This window comes from Prosopis cineraria, unplaced genomic scaffold, assembly GCF_029017545.1.
Source record: "Prosopis cineraria cultivar Desert tree isolate PC_DT_omini unplaced genomic scaffold, ASM2901754v1 PC13, whole genome shotgun sequence".
Taxonomy (NCBI): Eukaryota; Viridiplantae; Streptophyta; class Magnoliopsida; order Fabales; family Fabaceae; genus Prosopis; species Prosopis cineraria.
Window position 1 is genome coordinate 9334639 of NW_026555344.1, and position 10634 is coordinate 9345272.

The 10634-nt window shown below is 33.4% G+C and overlaps 1 protein-coding gene across 3 annotated transcripts; it reads left to right on the forward strand.

Moving 5' to 3' along the window:
- The first annotated feature begins 800 nt into the window (after positions 1-800).
- On the forward strand, positions 801-7230 carry LOC129290995 (uncharacterized). 3 transcript variants are annotated; one of them, XR_008588601.1, is made up of 10 exons: positions 801-1155; positions 1888-1972; positions 2585-2659; positions 2754-2790; positions 2914-2997; positions 3113-3173; positions 3281-3387; positions 4517-4580; positions 5268-5333; positions 6729-6801. XR_008588601.1 is itself a non-coding variant. In XM_054928066.1 (10 exons), exons 1-9 carry the CDS (start codon positions 1083-1085, stop codon positions 5816-5818), a joined length of 612 nt encoding a protein of 203 aa, XP_054784041.1. In that variant the 5' UTR covers positions 802-1082; the 3' UTR covers positions 5819-5843; positions 6729-7230. The 3 variants fall into 3 exon arrangements, 2 of the variants coding, with proteins under 2 accessions (XP_054784041.1, XP_054784040.1); XM_054928066.1 differs by lacking the exon at positions 4517-4580 and adding an exon at positions 5795-5843 and having other exon boundaries at positions 802-1155; positions 6729-7230; XM_054928065.1 differs by lacking the exon at positions 4517-4580 and having other exon boundaries at positions 826-1155; positions 6729-7230.
- The last annotated feature ends 3404 nt before the right edge of the window (positions 7231-10634 follow it).

Consider the following 10634-nt stretch of genomic DNA (forward strand, 5'->3'; position numbering starts at 1 on the left):
TTTCAACACCATGAAAATTAAAAAAAAATAATTTTTTCAAAATTCAATAAGTTTTTAACTTTATTTTCATTAAATATATATATATTTTAAAAATAAAATACTCAAATAATTAATAAAATTATCAATATTTAATAAGAGCAAAATGATAAAGAGAATAAAAAAAGAGAAAATGATAATAAAATCTCTTTAAAATATATAAATAATAATTTAATCATTCGAAATGCCATAATTCTCCTGAAATTTTTAGAGGCTTTTTTGTTATTAATAAATTTATATAAATTATCAAATTACTCTTGTTAACAATAAATGATTCATAATTTTTTTTATATTTATAATTTTTTTCTTTTATTCGCAACAATGTAATAACAAATCACAACTTCATATGTTACATTGTTTATTTGCTGTTGCATTATTGCGAATATAAGAAAGAAAGTTATAAATCATTTATTTTCAACAAGAATAATTTGATAATTTATATAAATTCATTAATAATAAAAAATTCTTTAAAGATTTTAAGAGAATTATAGCTCTTCAAGAGATTAAATTATCATTTATATATTTTAAATAAATTTTATTATCAATTTTCCTAAAAAAATCATAACTAAAACAAATATCTTTTAATTCAATCCAATATCCTAGGCTTCTAATCTAGACTAATTCAATCAACAACTTGCAAGCACTTTTTAAATGTTTAGTTAAGCTGGACCAATATCTACCCAGTTCATCCAAGGACTGAGGGACATGTTAACCAAAACATGCATTTTGTTCCTCCGGTAACCATGTAAACGGGAATATGATTAAAGGCGCGTGTGTATCTATTTGACTTTATTTTCACCGCTTGGCTTTCACCCCAAGTCAATTTAGTATTCTTATCAATCTCGTCATCAACCTGTGTGCCCTGAGAGACGCGTTCTGGAAACGTACTATTGCCAATATCCGACTCCGACGCCTTCATTTCTCCCTTGTTGAATTGGCACACCCTCAAGGATTCCCTTTTCTGAGCGACGGAGATTCTTCGGTCGCTCGCTTCTTCATTTCCAATTCTTCTCTCCCAATTTTTCCCTCTGGATTTCTTCTTGAAGATGCGTCGCGCTACATCCAAGAAAGTGGGTCAATCCAATTCTAATTCCTCCCCCGCCGATCTCTTCCGCTCTGGTAATTGATTTCTCCTACAGCTCTTTTCCCATAGAATCTCGTGTTTGGGGTCAAAACTTTTTTTTTTCCCTCCTTTCTTTTCCTAGGCAACCAGCCATGGTCGTTCTTTGGTCATTAGAAGGGATTTTCTCTAAGCTCTGATTAAGTATATTGTTTACTTCGTTAGTGTGTTTTGAATTTTTATGAACTATATTTGTTTGAAGTTGTTTTTCTTTATTTCTTGCCTAAGGGATTGATTGTATATCGATGCCTGCCAACGTTCTGATTGGTCGTTTTTCTTTTATTCATTTTCTTCTTTTGAAAGGTTCTTTTTTGTTCCCAGGTTATTATCTGAAAAGGGAATATAAATTAGCAAGATTTCTTCTACTAGCCTATGCTGTTGCCCTTCTTTTCTTCTGGAAAAAAAAAAATGCAACTTTGGCTTGAATTAAAGGATTTATGATTTAAGTCATCGAACTGCATAAGTTGGGGCTTTGTGCTTGTGATCGGTTCTTCCATGTGAAGTGCTAGATGCCCTCGATTTTCTTTTAGTTGCTTTTTTGGAATGAACTTGTGATCTGTTCTTCTTCCTTCCTATTTGTATATTTCAATAGATAGCCTGTCATTTTGTCTACAATAAAATGTTGTGTATATATTCAGCGTTTTCTGATTATTATCTACGAATCAGTCCTGAGTGAGGCATTATTTATTTTTTCAATGCTCATAATTAAACAAGCATTTTTTCCTCCTCAGCTTCAAGTAAAGCAAGTTCCAAAGAATCAGAACGGATTGACAGTCTATTCTATTCATATGCCAATGTTTCTTCTGGTTTGATTGAGTAAGTATGCTTCATCCGAGGATATGATGTCTTTCTGAGGATATTTATGGGCTATCATTATATATTTCTAATTATTTTATTCAATATTTATTTTTTTAATTCAAATTTAAGACATGGATATCTAGGCGAAAATGATTCTTTCTCATGTGGTTGCTATAATGGAACTGTTATGGGACACATGTGGCTAGGGGAGTTTCATCAGTGTGCCTGCCCCACTGATCTGGCTGAGGCTGTGTGTGATAAACATAATAGGTGTACTGAAGTACACTCGGGAGCTATTTCATATGAAGAAGGGATTTGCTAAATCCCATGTAATATTCGATATACGGAAATTCAGGATGTACTCTGTGTCAATCCCTGGAGAAAGACAGAGTCACCCTTCATGTTCAAGACACTTATAGGTTATCGCATACATTACCAATTACCAAATAATAGAAGAAATTTACATTTTAGGTCTGAAGTTCTCAGAGTAGATGCCTTCTAAAATGCTAGAGAGTAAGTTTAGAGTGCAACTAACTTTTTATCTTTGTACTAGGCAAATCAATTGATTTTGTCCCTTCTAAATTTTAAAGGGCAATCCATATTGTAGCTAATTATTAATTTTGGATACAGTCCAGAAGGAATTGAAACACTTTGTGCTGATTTGGAGGTGAATCATACTGATGTGAGGATCTTGATGCTTGCATGGTAAACTATTCTTACTTCTTAGTCTATTGATTCCTTGTTACCATATCTTTATCTTAAGTCTGTGTTTGGGAATTGATGGAGTCTTATGTGATAGGAAAATGAAAGCTGAGAAGCAAGGATATTTTAACTTGGTAAGGGGCAGTTTTTTTGTGTATATCAAATCTATTGTCCATATTTACATAACTTCTCCTTCCTCTTCTTCTTGTTGTTGATGTTGTATTTAAAATCAATTCACTTACCCTAACTATTTATAGGATGAGTGGAGGAGAGGCCTTAAAGCATTAAGGGCTGATACAATGAGTAAATTGAAGAAGTCCCTTCCTGATCTAGAAAAGGAGGTATAGTGATCAATTTTTTATGTTTTCTGATGATATTCTGGAAAATTGCATGATGTATTTGTTAATGTGCGATGATGGTATTAAACTGATGGCTATTGTTCTTTGACATGTAAAGGTCTTGCGGCCATCGAATCTTTCTGATTTCTATTCTTATGCATTCCGATATTGTTTAACAGGTAAAGTAAATGTGTTATGAAAGTTAATTTTAGGAATGTTTTTTCATTTTCCTTATTCTTTTTCACAATGTCTGTTCTCTAACTTCTAGTTTTTCAAATTTTGGCAGAAGAGAAGCAGAAAAGCATCGATATAGAGAGCATTTGTGAATTACTTACTCTTGTACTGGGTTCCCAATTTCCATCCCAAGTCAACTTATTTGTGGAATATTTAAAGGTGAGTGTTATTTTTACAATGTTTATTTGGATTTTTTATGGACATTATTTATACTCTCAGGTTTCTCATGCCCTGGTGATTGAAGGAGCTTAATCAAATTCAATTACTTTTCTCTTTTTAATCAGTTCAGTTCTGCTTTATCTATCTTTATATAGTTCTCTCAATTTTCCCGCACAGCTAAGCTTCATTGAATCTTGTTTGATGTTTAAGATATTTTTCCATGTCAATTAAAAGACAGTTGATGTTCCAAGAACTTCTGAATGTTATTGAATAACAGAAGGAAAACAGAGGAGTCCTTCCATACTCTCACAGTGGCAAATAGAATTTTTAACACTAGCTGTAACAAAAAACAGCTTTGGAAACAAAGCTTAGTGATGCGACACAGAATAACGGAACAAGATCTATGCAAGAACTTAGAACATCCCGTTACTACTGGTGAGGGTTTATTATTTTTCTTCCATAAACATTACAAGGTCTTGGCCCAACAGATTTGGGTCCATCTATACCCACCCAAACAAGTTTCACCTCTTCCTTAAGGTCTAAACAGGAAGTTTGGACTACTTACTTCTTTTCAATGGAGCCTTGTGCTTGTTTCACAAAAGAACCAAAACAAGCATGTTTGCCACCTATTATGAGAAGTGAGTACTAATAACAATAGCGCAGACAATGCAAGGTCTCAATTCTTAACGCAAAACTAAAAATTTCCCCTAGATGCCACTATATCATAGCCATCATCCAAAGACACTCATTCAGTGCCTGCTGTATGCCCCCAAATCTTAATGCAAACTCTTCAAAGATGAGCCCAATTTGCTAAGTAATTGGGCCACCCTTTCAGCTGAGTAATGAACTTGGGTTGGCTGAATTTGCCAAGTAATTGGCCCACCCTTCTGCTGTAATTAAGCCCATGGTTTCCTTCCCAATTCAGCTTTGGGCTTCTATCCAGTCTGACCTCTATGACTCAATCCAAGATCCCTTCACTCTTTTCTTTGCTCATATCATCTTCTTCCTCTTTTGCCTTCATTGACAACAGAGGTAGTTGCTGGCTCCTATCTTTTTAATTTGCTCAAAACTTTGCATCCTGACAGCAAAAGACCAGTTTTCATCTATTGTCTGTTTTGATGTCTGGCAGGTGATGAGTTTCCTTCACATTGCTTGATTTCTCTGCAGCGAACAACATCATCGTTCACTTCTAGGTTCAAATGCTTCACCAATCTCTGATTTCTTCTCTTCTGTACTCTCTTTTGAATGCTTCTCTGTAACCACCCTCTTCAACTCTGATCTATCTTCTTTGATTGCAATCTCAGTTTACTGCCACTTCATCCACCTCTGCTAAAATGCAATATAGAATGACAAACTAAGAGCTAAGAACTCAAAAAAGCCCCTAGCTTTCAAGGGGCTAGAGACTCTCATTCTGGGATGAAATCTCACCTGCCCTATCTACTCAGCTCCCGCCACATATATCATGCTGTTTTCTCAGTAATTTCTCCACTCCTCACTTACCCTGCGTAGCATGTGAGAGTTAGTTAGACTTGGGACACCCATCTCTGGTTCCTTTTCTCTGGTTTCTTTTTATTCTTTTAACCGCTGACGTTACAGGGTCTTGGCCAAACAATTTTGGGTCCACTAGATTAGCAAACCAGAAGACCTTTATGTTTTGTATTATCAGCATGGTTGTCACATTCTTGTCCTTTTTTTCTTCATATTTTTTTCATCTTGAAGTGAGATATTAAACAAGAGGAATAAGTAAATTGCACAAACTCTTTGGTTTTATCCTTCTTGGTGGATGCCTCCTTTAATACTGTAGCCAGTTAGACTCTGGTTAAAATGAAAAAGAAAAGGATAAATATGTTAAAGGTTCTTACATACTTGTATTACTGCAGACTCAGAGTGATTACAAGGTCATAAACATGGATCAATGGATGGGATTTTTCCGGTTTTGCAATGAGGTACTCTCTCCTTTTGCGTCACAAGATTTTTGGTTGATAGTTATCCAGTAGGGAGATCTCCGTTCACCTTTTGCTGTGACACCAATGTCAGATTTTCATCTTTTAGCTTTCTATGTACTCTCTTACTACCTATTTTTGCACTTGTTGACACACCACTTGTTGCTCTACTAGGAAACACATAAGATCTGTGGAAGTCAAAATCATGATAAAATGGCTATTAATTACCTTTAACAATTACAATTTACAAAGATATAATCATATTCAATGTTTTTTAGATTGCAGTGTTGAGGGGAAACTTCTCAGTCTAAGATTAATAACTGGAGGTCACATAATTCAATGTTGAGAGTTGATGAACATAGTGAATGGGAGAAGCTATTGGTTTTGGTTTTAATGATTAAAGAGTGATTAGGCCTACTTTCAATATCTGGCCATTTACCACAATTGCATATGTTTGGCTGCAGACATTTAAAAATTTGTATATGTAACCCGTGGGCACAAAGTCACTTATCGGTAAGTATTGGTGATTTGCAAGACTTCTGAAACGAAGATGAGAGCTAAACAGATTGTACTATATAAATGTTGGTAATTAACGACTGAGTGATGATAACCTTTGTCTTGAAAGAATATTATGGTTCTGTTTCTGCTTTCATGGAGAAAGTCTAAGGAGTTGTTTGGTTGCTAGAGATGATGTGAATGGAATGGATTAAAATCTAAGAACAAAAATGAATTAAATTATCCAATCCCTTATGGTAAACATGGAAAAACTCAGTATATATGCCCCAAATGTGAGAATCACCACACCCACCACAACCTCAACAATCATGACTCCCAATCTTATGAACTAAATTTCTCTTCTCTCCTCATGAACATGATTGACTTATCTCCTCTCCACATCTTGATCATTGTATTTTTATCTTTATTTTTTTTTATCCATTCCATTTCTTTGCAGCAACCAAACGGACCCTCATTTTCTACTTCTTGTAGCAAAAAGAAATGCTTCCACCACTGCCTAGAAGCAATCTAATTTTTTTGTATTTGCAAAAGCTTGTCCAAACCCTTCATTTCCTCAAATGAAGTTTTTTTCTTTTTAAAAAAAGAGAGATAATAAGCAAGATTTCCCCTTCACAAAAGTAATGCAAAACAGGGAGGAGATTAATTAATGTAATGTCTTACAAGTTAAGAGAAGTAATGGGCTGGAGTTAAAAGAGGACACGGGGAAAATAAATTTGTTAGTTGGTGGTGGAGCAGAAACTAGAAACTCTCGGTAGTTTTTCCCATGTTATTCAATTATTGCTATTATTAAGCAAGCAATGTCGTATGGCTTTTGTGGATGTGTTCTTTCTTGTTTGTTTTTATTCGAAGTCTGCCTCTGACAGATTCCTTTTTTTCCAACAGATAAGCTTCCCAGACCTGAGCAACTACAATCCAGAACATGCATGGCCCTTGGTCCTGGACAATTTTGTTGAATGGGTGAGAGAAAAGCAAAAGTAACATGATTCTCTGCAGAGAACCGCTATAATTGATGATAAGGTTAAATGAATCTGTCTTTTTACCCCTCTGAAGAAGACATCACTCTTTACTATATCCTTCTCTAAATCTGGGGGGAAAAATCTTGTTACAGCCGTCCCCCTGGAATGCCACTCCAAGATTGTTCCTTCTACATCGGACTGCCAACTTTGTTCTGATTCATTTGTTGGCACTACTTCCATATAAACAAAGAGAAAACTGTCAGATCACCTAAAACAGATATACATGCATGCCCATGTGGCTCATTCTATTCTCTTTTTTCTTCTGCTGGCTCATCTTCTTGTTGGCCATTTTTTTAATTATGAATTATTGTTTGTTTGGTCCCTTTCAAACCACCTTTTTTAATACCATATGTGTCGTTGGGATCGGATCCTGATAGTTCTTACATGCTTTTACTTGTTGCTAATACAGTTTATACCACCATTCTTGAAAAGCTGATGTAGATCATTCGTTTTAATTTATTTTTCAATTTCTCAAATTCAAATCTGTGCTACTCTTACAACTCGATACTGTCATTTGCATGTTATATACAACTCTGTTGACACAATGACATAAACAGTCTGATAGGGCAAAAGATACTGAAATTATATGTTATTGGCTCTGCCTATTGAACTGAAAATTCTCAACTCCTCAACTGAGAAAGATTATTTAAGAATGGAAGGTTAATTTAATAAAAGACGAAGAAGAAGCAGCGGCAGCAGGGAAGATTAAATTTCTTCAACGAGAATAATAATAAAATAATCTGAATATTTATTTATGTACATACCTTCACGCTCACCTTAATCTGACAGTGATGAGGCGGAAAACATTAAGCAACCTTTGCATTGTACAGTGCGTAGTGGAGATTACTTCGTAATGGACTTGAAGTAAATTGTAAGTTGACTAGCTTATAAGGTATCAACTATGTGGCCTGTCACTGTCAGGTATACTATTTTGGAGTTTGAAAGTCATATAGCAGATGGAGGTTTAACCTACCGACCGTAACAATGAAATGATTGTGTGCTTTTTTTTTTTTTAGTATTTCAGAAAATGACTCTTGTAAGGATTTAATTTCAAATCAAAACCACTAAAATCTGAAAATACATTGCAAGAGCAAGGGGTTTAATTGAAAATATGTTGTGATATGAAATAATCAAAATGTCCTCCATTTATTTTAACAATTTAGTTTAGGATTTAGTAAGTATATTTCATATTTTATCAAGCCAACGAGATTGAATTTATAAGAAATATTGTTGACAAGTTTTTCTAGTTCCACTAAAAAAGCATGTGCGTATTTTAAAAATGACAAATTAGAATTTTAACAAATTCACTTTATATATTTAAAAAAAATGAAAGGCATTTTAGTCTTTTTCTATTAAAATATATTTTCAATTCAATCTATTTTCAAAATCTATTAGTCTTGATTTGAAATTAAACCCTACAAGAGTCCTTTACTAAAATTCTCCTCTCTTTTTCCCCACAACATACAATGGATATTGCATGAGAAGAGTAAAAAACTAATTAGTAGGCATATCAACCAACAAATAAATGCAACCAAAGGAAAAGAATATACTGTGCTTGGATGGAACTACACAATTAGGTCTTGACCTTGCAAGCAAGCTAGTCAACCCATGAATTAACATATCTGAATACGTGATCATATCTTATCATGAAAAGTCACCATATGGTAATCTCACGAAAATCTTGTTCCTTTTGGTCGTTTTGGATCATTAAATGGTAATGGAATGACAATAGGTAGGTACAAATGAAGGAGATTATGTTTTCTGAGTAGGATGGTCCTGCGCCAAAAACAAAGGACACTTATTAAATACTTCACTTGTATCTTTCTCCCTCGCTGAGGGACCATTCTAAATTAAGAAAGAATATGCACTGTTTGCAAACTTGGATTGATCTAAATGGGGTTTATCAATGGATTGATAGATTGGCCACTGATTGACTGAACAAATCGATCACTTTATGAGTTAGGTTTTAACTCAATCTCAACTGGTGGGATGAATGAGTTAACTTAGGTCTACTGACAACTAGTTGTGTTATTAATACAGTTTAGTTTGATTGTATTGTCAATGCAATTTAATTCAATTGTCAATGAACCTTGCAATAATCAATTTTTTTATGTAGAACATGATTGTAATTCTCCTTTTTTTCCCTTCCCCTTGGGAATTGTGAACCTAAATCAACTCTAAATCTCTTAATCAATATTTTTAATGTTATTGTATTTTATTATTTTCAAAAATTTATAATTAATATTTGTACAAGACATGCATGTGATTTTATGAATGAACATTCCACTAACTTGAGAATCAATAACTTTTTTACTTATATATTAATTTCTTTAATAGTCAAATATGAATATTTTTGTGTATTATGATTAAATTATATTATTTTTGTCAGGTCTAATATCATGTTGATTTCAATTAGACTATCAACTCTTGAACTATTGCTTCAACTCGTTTCAAAGGTTAATTTCGTTTTCAGTATTTTAAGAATATGAGGGTAAAAGAGAAAAATAAAAACATAAAATCACTTGATGGGCTAAACGGTGCTAGTCATCGATAAGGTAATTTTCGGCCAAAAAAATAACAAGGGTATATTTTTTTTTAATACCAGAAAAAATCTGAGGCGGACAAAATCGAACCTGAGGCAAAGCTAAAAGCCTAAAACATAAAAAGTCTCCAATAAAATAATGACAAGGAAAACGTGATTTTCCACATTTGTCCCTGTTGCAGAGGATAGTCAAAAGTAGTTGAACTATATTGTCTGACTTTGTTGACTATAATAGCATCCTTGGTGGCGAAAGGGGAAACATTCAAACATCTCCAAAGCCGCTCCTTTTTTGTTTTCATAACAAAATTAATTAATTACAGTGATGGACTATTAAAGGAAAAATGGAATCATGATCATACATATTTTTAGTGACCTCGTAGGAATAAGTGGATAAATCAAGTATATCATCACTTCATGATTATATTTTTTTTAGAAAATTATAATCTAAAATTCAAGTTAACTATATTTATGTTAAAAAAATTTAAATTAGTTTACTAAAATATCTATATTAATATTTTTTGGGTAAAAAAGTTTATATTAACACTAGAATCTATACTCCATCCTTTTTTTTTAAATAACAAGGGAAGAAACTGAGCAATAATAATGTCATGTTGTAACACATTAACTAAATCAATTGAAGGAGAAAAAAAAGGGGGGGTGAAAACCAACAACACAAGATAGAGCTTTGGCAAACACATCGGCAGTTGAGATTTTATAGACTACCACACTCTAATTGTGACTTAGTAGAGCTTGAATCTCATAAACAACATCCATATTTGGGTAAGAAGAGGAGTTTCTACCACTAAGTAACTTTGAAGTTTCAAAGTAATCAGATTTTAGAATCAACTATCGATATTCAAGATTCTAGGCAAATTTTAGGCCCCACATGCAAGTCAAGAGTTTAGCAATTAATAGGTCATCATCATTTATTTTAAACATGAAATCAGTTTTAAACTCACCACTCAAGTTATGAAATAAACTACCACAACCTGCAATGTTTTAAACCACAAAAAATACACCATCTACATTTAACTTAAGTCAATTATTGGTGGAATATATCTAGGTGCCTCTATGCATAGGAACATCTTTTTGCCTCTACACAATACCTTAAGTCAATCAGCTTAAGACAATTTTTAAAAGTATTAATAATAGCCAAAGTCTATGCATCAATGGCAAAGTTAGAGGTAGTTTTGCCTTGGAATAAGTTCTTGTTCTACCTTGATCTCCTGC